Source organism: Petaurus breviceps, unplaced genomic scaffold, assembly GCF_028583685.1.
Source record: "Petaurus breviceps papuanus isolate PSGF00001 unplaced genomic scaffold, PetGlider_PUasm1.0 523, whole genome shotgun sequence".
Classification (NCBI taxonomy): domain Eukaryota; kingdom Metazoa; phylum Chordata; class Mammalia; order Diprotodontia; family Petauridae; genus Petaurus; species Petaurus breviceps.
The window spans coordinates 2,230,514-2,252,740 of record NW_027186356.1 but is presented as its reverse complement, the minus strand read 5'-3'; the positions used below and the strand labels follow the sequence as shown (position 1 = coordinate 2,252,740).

Genomic DNA, 22,227 nt, shown 5'->3' with positions numbered 1-22,227 from the left:
TAAAAATTTAAATAAAAAAAGTGCAGCAACCCAAAGTCCCCATTTTCCTTCCCTGGGACAGAAAGAGACCCTTGTTTCTATCTGGGAGTTAGGGAGGGTACAGGGCCATTGCACTAGCTAGGGAGCGCTGTTCAGGGCCAGCAGGTACCTTGCAAGGTCCTCAGGCTTGGAGGGCTTCAGGTGGGAGGGGTACTGCTTGCCCCCAAGGTGTCTGGGGCCAAGGGGATGCAGAGAGTCAGTCCATGGTATGGGAATTGCTGAGGGAGGACAGGTCTTGGGAGTCCTGGGCAGTCAGGGAACAGTAGGAAGACTCAAGGTGCCTTGTTCGTTTTGAGGGGGAAGGGTACCTCTATCAGGGCCTTTGTGACTGAAGAAGAGGGATTTCTATAGTCACTGAGACAAGACCCCAGAACTTAAGGGAATGGAGTGGGCAAATGTAGATGGCAGCTCCAGAATACTATGACCCTGGTAACTGGTATCTCCCAGGGGAAGCTGTGCAGATACTAAGAACTGGAGTAATGTATATACAACATTAGAACATAGAATGTCAGAGCAGAGAGGGAACTTAGAAAATGGAGCATGGACTTTACTGTGGAGAACAGTGGGTCTCAAAGGGATCTTAAAACCAGAATGACTCTGCTAGAAGGGACCTTAGAACCTAGAGTGTGAGAGCTGGGAGGGCCTCAGAACACAGAATGTCGGAGAGGGGAAGGGACCTTAGAACCTAGAGTGTGAGAGCTGGGAAGGGCCTCAGAACATGGAATGTCAAAGAGGGGAAGGGACATTAGAACCCAGAATATCAGGTGTGGGGTGGGGCTAGAATCTTTGAACATGGGGTACCAGAGTTAGGAGGGAGCTTAGAATGTGGGATGGCAGAGCTGGAAGAGGTCACTTCCTTTACAGAAGAAGTAGAACCAGGGAGGGAAAGGGATTTGAGTAAACCACATTGAATAAATGATTTAAAGTAGAACCCAGATCTCTTCACCATTCTGACAAATACTGCCTCCCAGAACTGACTCATTAGTTCTTATCCTAAGGCTATCTGTCATCTTCCTGCCCTCTGGTCAGCTCCAGTCCTAGCCAGAACACTGGGGGAACAAGTGAGAATTGTGCCCACCCTTATGGATCAGGGATAGTCCCAGACCCTATTGGATCCCTCCTATCATCAGAACCCTTCCTAACCTTGATTATGATTTTTTACTCTTGGGGACCATTCTGTGGCCAGCTCTCTTTGCCATGTCTAATGTGAGTAGTTGGGGGGAAAGCCAGGGGTCCATCCCCTCCTCCTTCTTACTCTGTGCCCCAGCAGGCCCCCAGCCAGGCCCAGTGCATCCTCAAGAGGCAGGCGTCTCTCTGCCAGACTTCCGCTCTCCGGAAATATCCTTGTCTTGAATAAACAGCTTCTTTGTCACCTCACACCCGTGCTGTGCCTGAGAACTGCTCCCCCTGGGGTGACTCATTCTGACCCGCTTCCCACCTGGCCCTAAGTACAAGTTCCCTTGTTTCTGGCTGCCCAGGGACAGGCCTGGGTATAACCATGGTCCCTAAACCTCAGGGCTGGTCCCATCACCACCTACCTACCACCTTGGCTGGGGGGTTTTGGGTGTGGGGGTGTACTGGTCACTGACTCTAGTCAGTCAGGGACAGTAGCTTGGTGAGGAAGTTGATGAAGGTGACTTGATGTCAGGAAGGTCCCAGGCTACCCCAGGAAGGATGATTGAAGCTGGTATTTGGGGTTTGATTATCCTTTATTAGGGATTTCCACTTGGAATCAGCATCACAGCATGAGGAAAAGAGGGGCCTTCTGCTTCCCAACCTCCCAGCTCAGACCTGAGCATTCATGGACAGTCAGAGAACCCTTCCTCCCCACCCCAGGCCTTACCCCCAGAACCTGGAACCCCCTGGGGGAGATGCTTACTAGGGATTCTAGATTCAGGGCACTGGGAAGGTCAAGACCTAGAACAGGAGTCCCCCAAGGAAGCTTGGTCAGCACTAGGGCTGGGGGGTAAGCTTCTGGTAGTGGGGGTAATGGCCTTGAACCCCAGGGGTAGGACAGAGCAATGCCAAGGGTGCTATGGGGCAGAATATAGCATGAGAGGGGTAGTATGGGCACAAGATCAGAATCATTGGACTTATAAATGAATAAGACCTTCAGAATCACCCATTCTAAGCCCCTAATTTTTCACATGAAGTCCAGAGAAAGTCACGCAGGAAGGGAGTCAGAATTCGAATCCAAGCCCTTGGATTCCAAATACCATGCTCCTTCCCCTGCATCACTCTTTCCAACTTGCTCCTGGGCCAAGCCACGTCAACAAGGCAGAGGAGATCCAGGGCTGGGCCTTGCCCTGCAAAGACCTTGCTTTTGATTTCTGAGAATGACACACGTCCCCCCTTCTCCCTCTGCCCCCAGAGGCTTTTGGGAAGCCCAAGGGGGAGGGGGGAGGGTAGCAGTTCCCCTGGGAGCGGAGACTGAGCTTTTCCTGCTCATATCTTTCCTCAGTTTGGGGCCTTGTAAAGCTATGATGTGTCAGCTAATGTAGATAACAGATAATACAGATAAGGGGCAGCTGCTTAGATACATTAATCAAGTGGTAAATGTGCTGAGAGAGACTGTGGGCTGAGCCCATAGGACAGCAGTGAGCATGAGCCCCTGGAGATCTGGAGGCAAACCAGACATCCAGGGGACAAACCAGGCACCCCAGAGGGGCAAACCGGGCACCCCAGGGGGCAAACTGGGCACCCCAGGGGGCAAACCGGGCACCCCAGGGGGACAAGGAGGAAGGAGAAGAGAGTACATGTTTCCCTCTCCCCTGCTTGGGCTTACGTAGCACCCATGGACACATTCAGTGAGCACACACAGAACCATCATTCCAGGCCCAGGGTCTTGTCTCCCACCCATGCCTCTGGTGCTGAGACCGGAAGCCGCCAAATAGGCCCAGAGTGGATCGTGCTGTCTGTGGGTACCTCTCTGCAAGGCCTGCATATTTCTGTGAGTGTATATGCATTGGTATTTGAGTGTGCATCTGCCTGAGTATGTCTGGGAGTGGGTACAGGGATGTGGGAGGAGGGGAGTGTCTGAGTGTGAGGGTTATCTAAGGGTATGTGTATCTAAGTGTGTGTATGTGCCAGAGTATATACGTGTGTTGGGGGAGAGGGCTGTGGCGCATAGATGTATCATGGGCTACGTGGGCATCTGGTGGGCATCATGGTAGGCTAAGCATGGCTTCCTCTCCGGAATGTGTCGCCAGATCCCGCTGCCGCCATCGCTGCGTCACGGTGTATGGCCCCTCAGCCGCTGCAGAGGGAAGGGATTGGGTGTTGGGTGGGGGGGGGGAAGAACAGAATGACATGAGCCCCACACCCATTGCACACCAGCCCCCTGTCTCCCTTGGGCCTGTGCTCCTGGCGTCGAGCAGGCAAAGTCCTTCCTTTTGGACCCCAGGCAGGAAGTCTGGCAATGATGGTGTTTTTCTAAGTGGCTGCCTCCGTGGCTTCTTTTGCCTTCTCTCCATTGTCAGCTCTTCCTTTGGGGGAGGGAAGTGGGGGGGGAGAGAAGGAGGGCTGGAAACCCTGGGCCTCTAGCCTCTGCCTTGCACTGACAAGTCTAGGCCATGCCTTCTCTCCAAAAATCACTGGACTTGGAATCAGAAAATGTGGACTCAAACCCAAATTCTGTATTATCTTGGGCAATCTTTTCTCTCTGGGCCTTGGTTTCCTCACCAGTAAAATGAGAGCTTTTGTCTAGATCAAAGCTTCTCAGCCTGGGGTCCTTGAACTTGTTTAAAAAAATTTTTTTTTATAATTATATTTCACTAAAATTAGTTTCCTTTGTAATCCTATATGTTTTTATTTTATGCATTTAAAAGCATCATTCTGATTGCCAAAGGGGTCTATCACACACACACACACACACACACACACACACACACACACAAAGGTTAAGGACCCTTGACCTAGATGGTCCCTCAGGTCCCTTCCAGATCCAAATGCTGTGTTCCCCTGACCCATTGCTGACTCTTAACCTCCCCCTCCCCATCCTTGAGACCCTGTCCCTCTCTTGTTTTCCTTGAAACATAGTAAGATTCAGAAGTAGTCACAGCATTGAAAGCTGTGAGCTCGGAGACATTCAGTTCAATCTCCTTTACAGAAAAAAACAACTGCAGTATAGAGAGGGGAGGGGGCTTGCTCAAAATCCTACAGCTAAAAAGTAAAAGATACTGGCTTTGAGCCTGTCTGTCCCAGGTTCAAATATCAGCCTCTGGTGACATCTGGCTTCCCTACGTTCTTCATCTAAATTTTCTCCCACCTCCTATGAGAAGTCTTCCTGATTTCAAAGCCTTCTCCAAAGTTCTATAGCTTTCGTGGTCAGTGCCCCCTCCCCCATCCTTTGAATGTTCTTTCCCTGTCTCCTAGACCCCTTTCCCTCCCCTCCCTGGCCAAGCTCAATAGCCACCTCCTCCAGAAAGCTTGTCAAATCAGCCCCCCCCCCTGTAATCTGGAATGAATTCTTCCCTGATCTCATAGCATTTTACTCTTCTTACATCTTTGGCACATTCTGATTTGTATTATCTGCATACGTATTTTGTCCCTTTCTCTCTACCTGCCCCTCATCCCCCAGTGTAAGCTCTATAAGGCCTAGGATAATGTTTTAACTAATTCTGAATCCCTCCCTCTCAGCCCCCAGTCCAAGACTCTGCACAGAGCAGACCCTTTATAAACGTCTATGGAATGAGTCTTACAATGCCTGTACTTGTATGATCTAATGGGCAAGAGGGCCGGAAGAAAAGAGCCTCTGATCCTGGGATTTGGAAAGGGTCTGAATGGAGTCCTAAGACTTCATTTTGTAAATTAAGGAACGGAGATTTAGAGACCAAGGTCACAAAGATAGGAAGAACAGGCCCAGGATTTGAATGGGTTTTCTGCTCCTAGGGCATTAGGTCACAGCTACAGCCCTATAACAAGACAGTGTTCATGGGCGTTCAGAGAAGAGTGAGGCCACCCTGGAGGATTTGGGGAAGACTCTCTGGTGTAGGTGCAATGTGAGGGGCCCCTGAAGGATGGTTCTGAGCTGGGGAAGCCTTTTGAACATAGATTCTTAGAACTGAGAGGACCCTTAAAACTCAGAAAATGTCAGAGCTGGGAAAGCCTTTTGAACATAGATTCTTAGAACTGGGAAGACCCTTAGAACCCAGGAACATCAAAACTGGGGGAACTTTAGAGATCATAAGGTCCAGTATCTTATTTTTCACTGGAGGAAAGTAAAACAAAGGTGAGGAGGAACTTGCCTGATACCCCACAGCCAGTTAGTGGCACCAATGTGACAAGAACCCAGTGTCCTGGTTCCCAGTCCAGTGGGAGTCCCAGTCCCAGCCCCTTGGCTGTATTTTGAGAAGAGAGTAGATTTTATAGAGAAGACCCAAGCAGAGGAAAGCAGAATGGAAAGAGTGGGGAGCAGCAGGCCCCACTGATGTGAACTCAGGTCCTGTGGGTCAGGGAGGAAGAATGGAGAGTGAGACCAGAATGGAGCTGGGGAAACAAGGGCCTCAAAGGCCTGAGAAGCAGACTGAGGGTGTCTTATCTGTGACAGGCAAGAACTCGGAGCAAGAGCTGTACAGCCTTGAGGCTTTGAGCTCAAGTCCACAGATGGGTGGGCCCAAAGACGGCTTTTCTGGCTTCCAGGAAGGTAAATATGAGAGCATCCAGCTCCCCAAGGGCTGAGGAGCTATTGGGTCAGAGCAGGGCTAGACTGAGATTGTAGGAGAGAGACTCCAAGAGAGATGGCCTGAGCCCATGACCATAGCCAGCTGTGGTGCCTTGGTCTAAGTGGGCCCAAAGAGGGGAAGCACCTTATGAGAAAAGTGCCTCACTTATGACTCAATCCTGATGGGAGAGACAAGGAAGAGGTAAGGGCATAGGGAGAGCTGTTGTTGTTCAGTCATTTTCAGTCACACTTGACTCTTTGTGACCTGTTGGGGGTTTTCTTGGCAAAGACACTGGAGTGGTTTGCCATTTCTTTCTCCAGCTCATTTTACAGATGAGGAAACTGAGGCAAACAGGGTTGAGTGACTTGCCCAGAGTTACTTACTTGCCCTAGTAAGTTCCTGAGGCTGGATTTGAACTCATGAAAAAGAGTCTTCCTGACTCTAGACCCTGCATTCTGTCCATTGTACTACCTAGCTGTCTAGGGGGAGAATTAGGGGTAGTCTAAAGACCCCAGGTAGCAGGCAGTGGATGATCCCAAATGTTTGCTTGGCTCCAAAGCCTGGCATTCAGCCATGTCCTTGAATCAGCCCTTCCCCTGACACAAAATGCTTCTTTCCCCTGACAAACTGCCAATCCCAAGCACTGACTTTGTGAACATCAGCATACCAGTTCAACTGTGGTGATTCACTAGGCCACTGATACCACTTCCCAGTTTGTTTGGGGAGCCAGGTTCTGAAACAGGGCCCTTGTGGCCAAAAGCCAGGCTTTGGCTCCAGGCCTCCACTATCCCTTCCGCTGGCACCACCCAAAGACCCCTGGGGCCTACCATCTTGGAAACATACTGCCCTCAGCCTAGTTCACTTTTGTCCCTATAAGGTCCTGGGATCTTCAACCCACTGTCTTGAGGACTCAAAAATACATCACTATAGTGGGTGGGGCAGTCTCAATACAAATACTACCAACTGGCATTTAGAAGGAAAGGTACAAAGTTTAGTAATAGCCCAGTCTTGTTCAATTCCAGAATTAGAGGATCTTTAAAAGGTACCTCCTCCAACATCCTGCCCACCCCACAGAGATTCCCCCAAAAGCATTCCCTAACTAAATGTCTTCTTGTCTCAGCTTAAAATTCTACCATTTTCAGTGATGAGGACCTCACTCCCCCAAGAAGTAGCTCATTCCATTCACGTATAACTCTGCTGGTAGCTGAAAGGGGCCTCCCAGTATGTTCTAATGTCTGGTCCCAGCTCTATCCTCGTGGGCCACATAGAATGAGCTTGTGCAGAGTAAGGTAGCCAGCTTAAATGCCACCCTCTGCAAGAGGCCTTTCCCAGTCTCCCCTCTGCTGCTAGTGCCTTCCCTCTCAGATAACCTCCCATCTGCTTTGTGTCTTGTCGTATGGTCCTCCTATGGGCTTGGTTATTTACTTGTGGCCTCTCCCATTAGAATGTAAGCGTTCTGAGGGCAGGGACCAGTTTTTGCCTTTCTTTGTATGCCCAGTGCTTGGCTCAGTGCATGGAATAGAGTAAGGAGACCAGTAATAGCAACATCCATTTCCATAGTCCTTTAAGCTTTACAAAGTGCTTTTCTCACTCCCATGAGGTAGAAGTCTTTCTCAGGCAAGAAGCATTGGGCTTAGGGTTTGAATCCAGCTTTCCTGGCTCTGAAGCCAGCCATCTTTTCACTCATCTACATTGTTGGAAGATCTGCTTTCAAAGCCCCACTTTGTCTCTCTCCTCTCTGTCTCTGTTTGTCTTACCTGCACATGAACAGTCTATTCCTGTGGAAGACCCATGTAGGAAAGTATTTTGGGGTTGCATTAAAACATATAGTCCTAGTGTGGTGTCAGACCCATGGCTTACCATCAGGATACGTTGCATTTGGTGGAACATGCTTAAGTTTGACCCTGTGAGTGAGGCCTCATCATTTCTAAATCTAGAGCTAAAAGGGATCATAGAGTCTAGAACCTTCATTTTTCAAAATGAAGAAACTGTGGTGTTAAGATTTCACCCAGGGTCACACAGCTGGTAAGTGAAACAGCTGAGACCTGCAGTGCAAGTGATATAATCCCCATTTTACAGAACAGGAAACTGCAGCTCTGAGAGGTTAACATAGCTAGCAAGTGTGGGATTTGAACCCAGATCTCTTTTTTTTGCTTTGCTTTTTTTTTTTGGAGGGAGGGGAGGCAGGGCAATTGGGTTAAGTGACTTGCCCAAGGTCACATGGCTAGCAAGTGTTAAGTGTCTGAGGCCGGATTTGAACTCAGGTTCTCCAGACTCCAGGGCCAGTGCTCTATTCACTGCACCACCTAGCCACCTCTCAGATCTCTTTTCTGAAAGTCCAGCCCTCTCTCCACTATGTATAACACCACTGCCTCTGCAAAGGCTGGTGGGAGAATGGAAGGGGCACAACCTCCAGACCCTAGGATGGGGACCCCAGTCCTAAGGTAGAGACATGTCTGTGAAATGAAAAGAAAGAAGAGCCCTTGCCCTGGAACCCTCCAGAGCTCATCTAGATTGGAGCTCTTTGATTCTGGTTTAGAGTTCCATGCCCTCACCGGTGAATGTATGCAGACCCCACCCTGGGCCCAGGGGCTGAGGAGTAGCTCACCTGGCTGAGTTTCCAGAAGGCATGTTGACCTTCTGATAAGTGTCCAAGAGTTTCTTCTTGAATTTTTCTAGGTCTTCAATGTCTGAGGAGAGAAAAAGCAGCAGGGTCATGCCTGGGCATCCCCAAAGCCCTACACTAACCTCCTACTAGGGTGGGTGGGCTTGGGGAGCAATGGACAGGTGTCTCAGCTAAACAGTCATAGCATAAATGAGATTTGGGGCCCCAAACCCAAGGCTTCTCATTCTTTCTCCCCAGTTATAGTCCTTCCGATTTTCTCCAAGTGTTTCTGGAGGGTTCCCAGAATGTCCAGAGGCTACATTAGACCCTAGAAACTTGAGGTGGCTTCTTCTTCACCAGAGAGCAGAGATCTGCCATAGGGATGCCCTCACAGGGCTAGGATCCTCATGAGGAAAGTGGTAAGGGCAATGGAGAATACATGTCTCAGCCCAAAAGACTCACTCCCTGACTGGCTCACTTACCGATGGGAGCTGGGTTAGCAGGTCCAGGGGGTCGAGGAATGGATAGTGGGCCCTGGGCCTGTGAAGGTTGAAAGCATACACGTGGGTCAGAGGGAGCTTGGGATACTAGAAAGAATAGCAGCTCTGGAGGCAGCGGCTCTGACTGAACTACCTGGATGACCCTGGGCAAGTCATTTAACCTCTGTGGGCTTTACTTTCTTCATTTGTCAAATGAAGAATGATCTCTGAGGTCCCTTCCATCTCCAAGGTCTAGGGCCCTCCAGAACTCAAGTGTGTTAAAGCCCTTTTGCCAACCTCCCAGCTAAGGGCCTGGGTCTACTTGGATCTGTCTCTTCAATTCAAAACAAGAAACTGAGAGGGGTTCAGTCTCTGTCTCTCTCTTTCCCCCTCTCTCCCTCCTTCAACCTTGTCCACCATCTTCAAAAGCATTTAACTACTATTTAACCTGGAGATGCACACAGGAAACTCAGATACATCAAGAACCATACAAATGTGCAAATCACAGAGAACACACACCTAGAAAGGCAACCACAGACTTGTATACACACAATCATACAGATTGTGCACACACACACACACACACACACACACACACAGCACCAGTGCTCAAATCCCAATCTTATTTATAACAATAAGAATAGACAGGAATACAACAAGAACTAAGAAGAGACTAAGAATAGTCAGTCATTGACTTAATTCATTCAATAGTGGAAGTGAACCTGTGCTTTCATTGGTAAAAGGAACTCCCTAGTGGAGAACCTCTCTCTACCAGTGCAAATGGCTCTTCTGCCATTTGTTTTCTTAGAAAGTTGCCTGGGGCATTGTAAGGTTAAATGACTTGGCTGGGGCCATCCAACCCAACTTAACCCCCAGCCGCTCTCTCAACTCAATCCCCCACCCAACCTCATGACCATCATTAACTTAACCCGTGACCCCAACTTCTTCCTTCTCTCCACCCTAATCCAACCCAATCGGCTGCCCATACTCTTGACTATCTTCAGCTTTAATCGCAGCCTCAACCTCTTCCTCCTCATACCGATGCCCAGCTCCAGACTTCTCCTTCCCTCTGGCCCTGATTCCCCCTCTCCAGCTGCAGCTGCCTCCCCAGGCCCAGCCCTCACCTTGGTCCTGATGCAGGTTTCCAGGGTGGCCTTGTTGATGTCCAGCTGCCCCTTGACCAGGATCAGCTCCTTCTTCTTCTCCTCTAACTCCTTGATCAAGGCTTCCTTCTCCTTCTGCAGAGTGGCCTTCTCTTCCAAGGCCAGCCGAGACTGTTTGACACAGTCTTCATGGGTTTTCTGCAGCCTTTCCTGGCTCTCCTTGATGATCTTCTCCTTCTCCTCCTTGCAGGCCGCCAAGCTCTTCTCACTGGCCTCCTTCTGACGCTTCAGCTCTGTGTTCTCTCGTACCACCTGCTCAATGCCTGTCTTCAGCTCTCTGGCCAGACTCTCGGACTTCTCGTAGATGATCCTGGGCAGCTCCCGGCAGCGATGGACTGCCTTCTCAACCTCTGGACTGAAGTAAAGAAAGGACATGCCCTCCAAGGACTTGTACAGGAGGGACTCCCTCCATATCTCCTCCAGCCTGGAGGCGAGCTTCTCCTTGTCCAGTCCAACACATAGGTCTCGGACACGCTGGAGCTCGCTGTTTACCAGCTGGTACTCCCCAAAGTTCCGCATCTTCTCCTCACTGCAGGCTTTGATCTGGGCCTCCACCGCTGCCTTGGCTGCCACCAGGACCTCCTTGTCCTTGTTACAACTCATCTTCACGGCTTCCTGCTCCACCTGCGCTGCTCTGGCCTTCTCTTCAAGGGTCTGGATCTGGGCTGTGAGGCAGAGGGAAGCAATGGATAGACTCTGAAAGACAGTCCCTTGGACTCCCCTATTGTAGGGCTTCTTAACGTGAGATCTAGGAAATTGTTTTTAAATTATTATTATTATTACTTTATAAAATAGGATGATTGAATTTCAGTAGAATTTGCTTCCTTTATCATCCTTTCATGTTATACACTTAAGAACATAATCCTGAGGTGGGGCTAGGTAGCACAGTGAATAGAGCACTGGCTCTGGAGTCAGGAAGACCTGAGTTCAAATCTGACCTCAGACACTTAACACAAAAAAGTAGCTGTGTGACCTTGGGAAAGTCACTTAACCCCAATTGCCCTGCCTTCCCCCCTCCAAAAAGCAAAAACAAAACCAAGAAACAAATAAACAAAAAGAGCATTATTCTGAGAAGAGTAAAGATTTTACTAGACCACTGGAGGAATCCACGAAACAAAAAGAGATTTAACACCTCTGACCCGTCTTGAGACAGGTGGTATCCCCCAGGGACCAAAGTGTGGCCTATCAGAGCTGGGTAGGTGGAATGGGAGACAGACAGAGCAGCAGATGGGATGTGAGGGACAGTCACCCAAAGACCACCGATGATTAACTTGGAGTGGCTTAGAGACCATCTAGTCTGACTCCTTCCTTTCGGAGATGAGGAAACTGAGGCCCAAAGAAATTAAATGACTTGCCCAAGGTCACTAGGTAGCAGAGTTGGGATTCAAACTCAGTTCCTCTGTCTCTAAAATTGGCACAAATTCCCTCCTTTGTACTGATGCAGACTCTTAAGACTGGTTACATCTTAGTTAGGAGGAGTGGAGCAGGGGAAGGAGGTATTCATGTCCTATTCATCCAAGGCATGTAGATGGATGGACATGTAGAGAAGAGTCCCTTTCGGTGATCCCACCATTCACTTCCTCCAAAAAGCTGGTTAAAGGGATCCAGGAACTGTTACATCAGAGATGGAACTGAAAAGAGATGGCAGGAAGGAGAAAGCAGGAGGAGGTGAGTTAGAAACAGATGCATGGGAAGAGAGAAGCCTCCAGCTGGGCTTCTTTGGACTGATGACTCCTGACCCCTGGCCATTAACCTCCGACCTCTGCTCTCATCTAGTCCAATGTGTTCCTGAAGCATGAATCTCCTGTCTCCTCCCTTCCCCCCTCCTTTTCCCTCCTCTCCTCTCCTCTCCTTTCCTCTCTTCTTCTCTCCCATTCTCCCTTGTTAACCCCATTAACTCCTAACATATTAATCACACTCCTCTATACAGGTGACTACTACAGCCCCCTTTCTAGCACTGACCCCTGCTTGATGTCCTGCCTCTGATTGTCAGCTGAACACTCCCCAGCCTCTCAAGCTCCCCAAAGCTCTGGCAAAAGGTCATCCAGGCCCTAATAAAGACCTTCCCCACAAAACTGTGGGCTAGTTGTGATTCCTAAGAATCTCAGAGTGGACCCCAACCTGAACAGGATTCTCCTTTACAGTCTCTTGGCTCCCACAATACTAATGTTCCTCCATCTCTGATCATTTAGATTTGGAAGCGATCTTAGAGCCTTAGTCCACCAAGCCATTTTGTAGAGTAGGAAACTGAGAGAGGAAAAGGGACTCTCCTAAGGCTGGAGAGTTATTGAGTAGCAGAGCTGGAATTTGAGTCCTAACCTCCTCCTTCTCCCATCTGGGGTGGGGCCATGGGGCTAAGACCCAGAATAACAGCACATGACATCATGGATAGATTCATTTCCTACGGGTAGCAGGGCTCATTTCCTTCTCTCCCCAACACCACGCCCTCTCAGTTCTGCTATCCCTAGCCCCAGGTGAAAAAGTCCCTAGTCACAGCTTTATCCCACACTCTACACGAGCATCTCCCAAAAATTTGTCCTTCTGTAACTAGCAGAATGACTTTGAGTAAGTCCGTCACCCCCTCTATGTCTCTGTTTCCCTGTCTGTAACAAAGGGGGCTGGACTAGATGGCCTCTGAGGTCTCTCCTTTGATGATCTCGTTCACCCCTTTTGGGCACATCTGTATCCACAGCTCTGATCTCCAGTCCTGTCTCAGATTTGGTCTTTCAAATTAACCATATCCCAATCCTGCCCCTCTCCCCTCCTCCCATCCCTTCTCCCTTCTCCAACCTGTGTGGTTCTTTGAGGTTTCTGCGAGTTTTTGTCGACAGAGTTCTTCACTCTTCAAGATGTAGATCACATATCTCATATCATTCTGGTGCTGAATCTGGGAAAAGGAAGGTACCGGGCTCAGATCAGGGTGGGCATTCAGAGGCATTCAGGCTCCCCCAGATCCCTCAAATACAACAAATACAGGGTGTGGGGACCGCTGATAATAATAGCTGACATTTCTACAACCCTGAAAGGTTTGTAAAGCACTTCATATATGTTAATGCATTTGATTCTCACCCTGTGAAGGTGACAGTGTAAATATTTTTATTTCCACTTTGTCAGATAAGGAAACTGAGGCTTGAGTTGGTGATGTGGCTTGACCAATTGGTGGAGCCAAAATTCAAACCCAGGTCCTTTTTATGATACCATGTTGTTCCCCTGGTGTCTAACTTCAGGGCAAATAATAAAGGATTGTTGAATTGAAAATTTGAATGAATAGAAGGAACCAAGTGAGTGAGTAGAAGTAGATATGGGGGAAGGACTTTGAATCTAAAGTAAGAAGACCTGGGTTCAAATCTTTTTTTTTTTTTTAAAGCAATAGGGGTTAAGTAACTTGCTCAAGGTTACACGGCCAGTTATTTCTGGGTGTGGTGCTGAGTATCTGAGCCCGAATTTGATCCAGATCATCCCGACACTGGAGCTGGTGCTCTTACTCGCTGAGCCACCTGGCCACCCCTAAGTAATTTGGGTTAAGTAACTTGCTCAAGATTACACGGCCAGGTGTTTCTGAGTGGGTGCTAAGTGTCTGAGCCCGGGATTCGATCTCCGGGTCTTCTCAACACTGGAGCTGGTGCTCTTACTCGCTGTGCTACCTGGCCGCCCCTGGGTTCAAATCTTGATTTTTCTATTCATTATCTTGGGCAAGTCTTCCCTCTCTCTGGGTCTCAGTTTCCTCATCTGTCAAATGAGGACTTAGATGATTTGAGTTTCTTTCCAATTCTACAATCCTATCATCTTATAAATCTGAGAGGGTTATTAACAGTTAAAAAATGATCTATAGTTCAGCCTGGCCCTTAAAAGTTTGTTCTCTTCATAAATGACTATAACTAGCGTTGTTTCTGTATAAACAAATCATATTGGTAGGTTCCCCACTGCCCCACCATCTTCTTGCTTATCTTTCCAATATCAATGATACGGACACTAGTTTTACATATTTGTCACCAGACTTTCCCATATACTGTGATGTTATTAATATCATATGTATGTATGTATAGATATATGTCTATAACACCTAGCATGTCTCTATAGTTTCAAGGTTTGCAAAGTTCTTTCCATATTATCTCATTTGATTCTTATCATAGCTAGTAAGTGTCTGAGGTCAGATTTGAACTCAGGAAGATGAGTCTACCTCATGCCAGGCCTGGTGCTCTATCCCCTACAGTGCCACCTAGCTACCCTATCTCCATTTTACAGATAAGGAACCTGAGTCTGGCAGAGGTTAAGTGATTTGCTCCTGGTCAAGCAGCTAATAAGTGTCTGAAGATGCCTTAAAACTTTGCCACTTTTAAAAACAGAAAGGTCCAGGACCTTGCTTCCTAAAGACTAATTGCGCATTGTTCTCAGTATCCCCAACTCTACTCCAGCGCTGAAGTGCTCTGGTTTCTTCCATCGCTACCCCCTGCTAAGTCTATAAATCCCTGAACACAAACATTCCCTCTCTGTACTGGGTATCCTGGGGGATGCAGCACCCTGCGCACAGAAGAGGTGATACCGAGATGGGGAGAAGTCCAGACCGGGGACCCAAACCGAGGAGACAGAAGAGTTGTGCTCCACGTGGGGCCTCCCACACAGGAAGAAGGTATGGCCCTGCTGTCTGAGGACCAGCTTCTGGGAAGCTTCACTTCTGTCCTTTCCTCTTCTCCATTCTCCATCATCTTCTCTTTAGGCTCATTTGTGTGATCTCCCAGTTTTAAATTCTACAAAATGGTTACCCTCATCCCCAAACTTCCTTGACCGATACCAGTGTGGTACTTGTAAATTTTGTAATAAAGTAAACATTGGGTGCGGAATGGCAGAAGAAGGGCTGTGACCCTGGGTTTCTCCCATTTTCTATGTCTCAAGAACAGCTACATTTTTGTGTCTGTGGCACTCACTTCCCAACAGAGGTACCAGGTGTGCTTGATGGGAGAATCAAAACTACCTCCTGAAAAAAACTACACTCCCTAAAATTTCACCCCCTTGCCATTAGCCTGGAAAGTTACAGAGGGTATCCTCAGGAAGCCCCCAGTGTGAAGGAGAGACACCCCTGGCCCCAAGGAAGCCGAAGGGAATAGCAGAGCCCCAATCTCAGGGCACCCCCACTGAGAGGGGCACATAGGATTGTCAGAGGGGGAGACAGCGCTGCTCTCAGGGAGGAGAAAACAGTCTTGCATACATGGAACCCCACAGTCTGAGAGGGAAATGGCTCTGGCCCCAGGGACCCCCCAGTCTGAGGAGAGCCCTGGCACAGAGGGGGAGCCACGGTCCCCACCCTTAGTGAGTCCAGAGTCTGAAAAGGAAATATGGCTTCTGTTCTCAGAAAGCCCCCATCATGAGGGGGGAAAGGACATCTGGGCAACTTCCTGTGTCTGAACTGGAGGGTGGGGGGAGGCTGGGATGAGTAGGGGTTTGAAGGGGGCTGGGGCGGGGCAGGCATCCTAAGGCCTCATTCCAGGAGTGACCTAGAGTCTCTGGGGAGGCCTGGCTCTTGGATATCTCTTAGTTCCTGCCAGTTTCCTGATGGAGAAACTGAGGCTGGTACAATGGATGTTTCCTAAGTGCTCTCTTCCCCCCACTGAGCTCCACCCAGAGAGACTTCCTGAGCTCTCAGCTCTCCCTCCTGCAGCACCCCCCCCCCCAACTGGGCACAGGCTCCCATAGATGAGAAAAAGAGCAAAGAGGAAGCAAGGTCACTCCTGGCTCTTGTTATGATGGCGGTAATCACCAGGTCCTAAATGCGGCTAGGGGGCAGGGCCCAGGTCAGTTTTCCTCTGTATCCCTTAGTGCCTGGCACACAGGCTTTAATAAATGGTTGCTGAATTAGAATGAAACTTCCTCTCGCATGTGATCATCCCCCGTTTACAGATGAGTTAACTGAGACCCAGAGCAAGAAAGCAACTTGCCTAGCCAGTCACCTAGCCAGTCAGTGGTAGAGCCAATATTTGAACCTAGGTTTTCTGAGTAGATGACCCTTGCCCCTGCATCATTTAGCCTGCCACAATTACATTGGGCCAGATAATAATAATGATAATGGACAAGGGGCTCACAGTACAGTTTGCAAAGCAGAAAGGTCATCATGGACAGAATGCTGGACTTTGAGTTAAGAGGCCTGGGTTCAAATCCTGTCTCAGATCTAGACTATCTGTGCGACCCTGGACAAATTACTTAACCTTTTGGGGCGAGACTATCAGAACTGAGAGAGATCTAAAACATAATATAGAAACTGTCAGAGCTGGGAGGGCCCTTAGAACACAGAAGACAGAATATCAGATAGAAGGGACTTAGAATATAGAACGTCAGAGCTGGGAGGGCCCTTAGAACACAGAAGATAGTACATCAGAGCTAGAACATAGAACATCGGGGCTTGAGGCGACCTTAGAACACAGAAGGTCAGAATGGAAGGGATTTTAGAATATGGAACAATACCTTACAGGACTCTGGGAGGCACGGGTGAGGGACACTGTAAGGTGTTTTCTAAATCTTAAAGCACTCTGTAAGAATCTAGGATCACTAAACCCACTTCCCTGGGAATTAAACGGTGAAAGATTCTTGTTTTCTCCATTTTCCAGGTAAGGCAGCTAAGACTTGGAGAGAGGAAGGTCTCCTCCAAATGAGTAGCATTGTAGGGCAGAGACTTGAGAGCCAGTGCAGAATCAGGAAGGCCTGGGCTCTTATTCTTTCAGATGCTCACTAGCTGTGCACCCCAGAGCAAGTCACTCAAGCTTGCTGGGCCTCAGAGTTGGTCTCCATAGCCTCCTTGGTGCCTTCCAGCTCTAAATATATGATCCTATTATCAAGAGCCACAAAGGAAGGGAGGAGGCTGGTGAATATCCCTAGCCAAGAGTAAATGCAATTACCTCCCATACCCCCAACTCTGGCCAGCCTCTGGTATGTGGCTTCTTGAGCAAGGGTCTGCTGCAAAACAGTTCCAACGGGCTGCAACTTGTGCGGGACAGAAACTTTGTCGATGTGTGTAGCTCTGTGTGTGTGATACTGAGTGTTTGAAGAATATGGAAGAAGTGAATTCATGTTTGCAAGACTATATGTGGTCCATCTAGGAACAGGGATTCTACCTGTGATGCCATTTTGCTGGGGAAATCCCAGAGAGGGAACTCCTTCCACCAAAATAGGATGGCACCTTCTCTTCAACTTGGCATCTTTAGAGGGTTGCCCAGGGTCACATGGCCAGTTTGTGTTAGAGATGGGACTTGAGCCCAGATTTTAATGGCTTTGAGGACAGTTTCCTACCCCTATGCTACTGCTCTCTCTTGTGACCATGAAAGAGTCTGTAATTGTAAGTGTGCAGCTGTGTGTGCCCACAGAAGAGGATGTGATTGTATGTTGCGGCACGTGACGGTGTCAGTGGACACAGAATGGTGTCCTGACCTATGCCTGTGGGAAGCTGTGCTTTGAGTGTGTAAAGATGCTTGTCTAGGTAACAAAGTCATCATCTGAATTATCTTGGCTATGCCACCTGCTTTGGGAGAGTCACTTCCCCTTTCTGGGCCTCAGTTTCCCCAACTGAAAAAGGAGGGGGTTAGAGTAGATGACCTCTGAGATGCCTTTTGGCTCCAAATCTATGCTCTTAGGTGGGATGGCATGTGTGGGAGACTGTGGAGGGCTCTGGGTCTTCCTTGGCCTCACACACCTTGCCTCCTTAGCCCCACGCTTAGTGGGTGCATCCCCCCCAACTAAAGAGGAGCGGAGATGATCGATGGGTTACCCTGGGCTAGAGTGTTACCCCTGGCTGTCCCCCCTCCCCTCTGGCCCTGGCACCAGGGTCTGGGAGTCCAAGCAGGGTCTCACCTGCTCCACTTGGCATTGGCGGTAGCTGGAGTTGATGCGGTCCAGGTCCCGCCGGCTGCCCACCAGCAGCTGCATGATGGCTTCTCGGGAGCGGGTGGTGATATTCAGCTCCTTGGAGAGGTTGGCATTAAGGGCGCCCAGGGACATCAGCTGCCCTGACAGGCTGTCGGCCCGCTTCTCGGTCACCTGCAGGTGAGCCTCGGTGCCAGCGTGGGCATTTCCATAGACCATGAACAGCACCAGCCCCAGGATGATGAGGAATTGAATCAGGGACACAAACAAGAAGAAGTACTTCAGGTAGTACCAGCAGCCCCGGTGGCCAGAGCCACTCACGTGGAGCCCCGTGCGGGAGTAGCTGCCTCTGTCCATGGCTGGGGCAGGAGTGCTCTGCCAGGCCGGCGGGCCCTGGGCTCAGAGGGGAAGGGGGCGGGGCCTTCTCCTGTCCACCTCCCCCTCCCTCCCTGGAGTCTCTCCTGCCCCATCCTCAGCAGGAGGAGTGTTTATATTGCCCTGCTGAATACTTCCTCCTCCTGGCTCCTTCCTGCCCAGGAGGAAACCAGGGCCTGGGGTTATCATAACAAGCCTGCCCTAGACTTGGGGGAGTGGTAGCTGAGGACCCAAGGGAGTTAGCCAGAGTGGGGGCAGCACCTCTGACTGCTGCCCTGCTTCTCTGTCTGGGGTGGCCAGGAGCTTCGGGCTTGGAGACCTTCACTGAGAGGAAACTCATTCACCCTCAAGGCAATGACTTCCATTTTCAGATGGCTTTACTTGTTAGAAAGTTTTTCCTCTCATCTAGCCCAAATCTGCCCCTCTGAAACATCTGCCCATGGCTCTGCCCTTTGGGATCAAACAGATCTCTGAACTTTGATGATATTACCTTCTCATGTTGTACACATGCCTTTCTGTAGTGTGCATTTTATCTCCTCAAGCTCCCCCCTGAGCTCCCTCCCAGGAAGGAGAGAGTTTTCCCCTGTTTTCCCCCAGTGGTCCCTTCCCTCTCTGTATTCTCAAGTCTTTCCCAGTGATGGCATTCCATGATAATGTGGCCCATTGTATAGGTGGTTCTGCTGCTAGACTGGTCCCATTGAGACTGGACCACTATAGTAGCCACCTGACAGGTCTCCATGCCTTCATTCTCTCCCCCTCCAATCCTTCCTACATGGTACTGAAGAATCATCCTCCCCAAACTCATCACATCTGTCCCCCGCTCAACCGCCATCTATGGTTTGCCATTTTCTCTGCAGGATAAAGCCCAATCCACCTCTCCATTGTCCCTTGTCAGCCCTAGCTTCTCCTGTTCCTCTTCATGCACCTTCCCTCTCAGCTCCAACAGAAAACATGTGTATTCTTCCTTCTGTTTCCTTGATTTGTCTGAATTCCTGTAGCCTGAGACTGAGCCTGACCAGTCAGGAAACCAGGTCACAGGGCCAGAGTTTGGGTCAGGAGGCTCCAAGGCTTAGGTGGAAATTGGGACAGGGTAGTTGTTGGGAGAGGAAACAGGGGACTGAGTAGTCACTCAACAGAAAGCATTTATGAAACATTTGCTATGTGTGGCGGGCACCGTGTTAAATTCCGGAGATACGAAGGAAGGCAAAACTAGTCTGCCCCCAAGCAGCTCACATTCTAATGAGGGAAACAGTGTAGGTGCCTACAAGGCATATACAGAGTAGATGGCAACCAGAGGATGAGGCACTAACAGCTTGGGGTGGGAAAGGGCTATCTCAGAAGGTAGGATTTGAGTAGAGTCTTGAAGAAAGTCAGGGAAAGCCAGGAAGTGAGGAGGAGGGATGGAACCCCAGGCATGGGAGACAGCCAGTGCAAAGTAATGGAATAACCCAGTGGAGTTTATTGAATGGGGGCAAGGGGACCAATCAGAGGGCTACTGCAATATTTCAAAGAAATCTAGTGAAATCTCGGCAAGGGAAGGGATGTGTGGGATGATACGGAGGCCAAGAGCTGGAATTACTGGGAGGGTGGGGATGCCATTGACAGGAAGAGAGACTCCTCTTTTGGGGAAAGATAATGAATTCTGTTTTGGACAAATCTCAAGTTTGCAATATCTATGGGGACATCCAGAGGCACGTTGGTGATGAAAGACTGGAGGTCAAGGCTGGCTAAAATACTTGAGAATCATTTCCCTAGAGATCATCACTGAACCTATGGGAAGTGATGAGGTCACCAAGTTAGATGGCACAGAGGGAAAAGAGAAGAGGACCCAAGACAGACCCTGGAGGGAACCCCAGAGTTAGGAAGCATGACCTGGAGCAAGATTCAGCAAAGATGCCTGGGGATAAGTCAGACAGGTAGAAGGAGAACAGACTGGAGTAATGTCACAAAAACCCAGAAAGAAGACAAGTGGACACAGGAGAGGAGGGTGATTGACAGCATCAAAGGCTGCAGAGAGATCCAGAAGGATGGGGGTTGAGAAAAAGTCATTGGATTTGGCCATTACAGGGTAACTGGAGAGAATGGGGATTATGATTGAGAGGAAGGGATCAGGGAGGAGTCATTCAGACATGCTAGAATCTGACCTGGGGGATCAGGGGCTTTGGAATGGGAGAGGGGGTGGTAGTTTGGGATGGAGGCTCAGGTCACAGACCTGGGGTGAGCATTAAGGCAGGGGAGTTGGGGCAGTTTAGGCAGCTAAGGCACTAGGGTGGAAGTTAGGGTAATGGAGCTGAAAGCTGGGGTTCAGATGTAGATTGGGAAGGATGCTGAGGACTGGATAGTTTGGGGTGACATGGATAGTGGGGGAATAGGAAATCATAGTCAGGAAAGGCGAAGACACAGGTAAGGAAAGGCTCAGAGCCAGGGAGTTATTGGGAAATTATTCTCCAAGGAGAGGAAAAAGGAAATAAGTCACTTAATGAAGGTCAATTAGGCCTTTAGTAAAGCCCTATCCCAGGGCAGCCACAAGGGCCAGTCAAGTAGATTCTGATCTGACAACTGGTCCAGGAACCTGGCAGAGCAGGGCAGAAGCCCCTCCCCCAATCCTGAGAATTTCTAGGGGCCCAGCCAGACACAAAACCAGACTCCCCATAGCTGGATCCAATCTGAAAAGCTGAAGAGTTGGCCACTCTCCAGGTAACCCCCCAAAACCCCAGTTGGCTCCTTGCCTAAGGGGCTCCACACACAGATCCAGTTTTTTTCCCTCCCCTTCCAAGAATGTCTTGTCCTAGCTCAGGCTGGGAGCTCCCTAAGGGTAAAGTGTGAAGGTTGGACAGCAGCCCAGGCCAGAGCTGGCCAAGGTGTCTCCAACTGGGGGCCCCTCTCCCCGGACCTTGCCAGGTTTATACAATTTCCTATTTTCCTTCCCGGCATTGTTCCCACCGGATTCCCAGCAGCCTCCCAATTTCCTGAAGGGGGGGGAGGTCAGGGGAGACCTGGAGTCACAGAGTGGGGAGACCAGCCCTCACTCAGGGGAACAACCCACCTACCCAGAGAAGGACAGACAAAGGTAAATGGTCTGGGGGAATGAAGGCAAGCCAGGGTTGAATTTTGAAGGAATGAATGAAAAAGTGGTTTTTTTTTTAAAGCTCTAAGGGCCAAGCACTCTATTAGTCTCTGGAATCATTAAAACAAAAGCAGAGACAATTCCTGTCCTCAAGGAGCGTACTTTCTTTTAGGAGCAGCTCCCAGTCCGACACCCAACCATCCCAAAGCACAGGAGAGTATTGGCCAGGGAAGAATGTTTTGGCTGGGGAAGTCTCATGGACCCAAGGGATGGTAGCTTGACATTCTCTATCTGGGAGCAATGGCAGAGGTGGTTTAACTATGGTTCCTGAGGTGGGAAGAGGTATGTGTGTGGGAAGATGGTAGAGGGAACCGACCTTGGGGCAGGGTCACTGGTGGGAAGACCACGGTCTACTCAGAAGGCAAAGCATGTCCCAGGTTACCTAAATATAGTGGACTATGTGAGGGACTCGCCAGTCGGGCCAGCAGGGCCCAGAGCAAGGAGCTTTGGGCTTGAAGGAAACAAGACATTCTGAACCTCAGCTCTAGTCTGAAGGCATAGAGAGCCTGGTAAAATGGTCAGGGTAGAAATTCAGAAGACTTAGGTTTGAATCCTGCCTCAAACACTTAACTAGCTTTAAAACCCTGGGCTACTCACTTCACTTGAGCCAATTTATCTGTAAAATGGGTATAATAATAGTACCGACCTCAGAGGCTTGTTGGGAAGATCAAATGAGACAATGTATATAAAACGTTTTTGCAAACCTGAAAAAAGGGGGTCTCTAAATCAGTTAATAGTAATTACTTTGATTTAACTTAGAATTGTTTCCTTTCCTTAAGAACTAAGCTAACATAAATATTCCTTTAAGCCTAAATTACCTCTAGATTTAGTGAATGAATATTTTAACAAGATTTAATAATAAAATATCAAATTGCTTGCCTTCTCAATGTGGGGGGGAGGGAAGGAGAGAATAAGGAACTCAAAACTT

General features: G+C 49.2%; 1 protein-coding gene across 1 annotated transcript; it reads right to left on the bottom strand.

Annotated features, from left to right (window-relative positions):
- Positions 1 to 1,729: 1,729 nt before the first annotated feature.
- Positions 1,730 to 18,268, bottom strand: PLVAP (plasmalemma vesicle associated protein). Its single transcript, XM_069102051.1, has 6 exons — positions 17,786 to 18,268; positions 12,740 to 12,836; positions 9,911 to 10,614; positions 8,790 to 8,847; positions 8,311 to 8,392; positions 1,730 to 3,295 (listed from the first exon to the last, which is right to left on the bottom strand). Exons 1-6 carry the CDS (start codon positions 18,152 to 18,154, stop codon positions 3,289 to 3,291), a joined length of 1,317 nt encoding a protein of 438 aa, XP_068958152.1. The 5' UTR covers positions 18,155 to 18,268; the 3' UTR covers positions 1,730 to 3,288.
- Between the last annotated feature and the right edge of the window lie 3,959 nt (positions 18,269 to 22,227).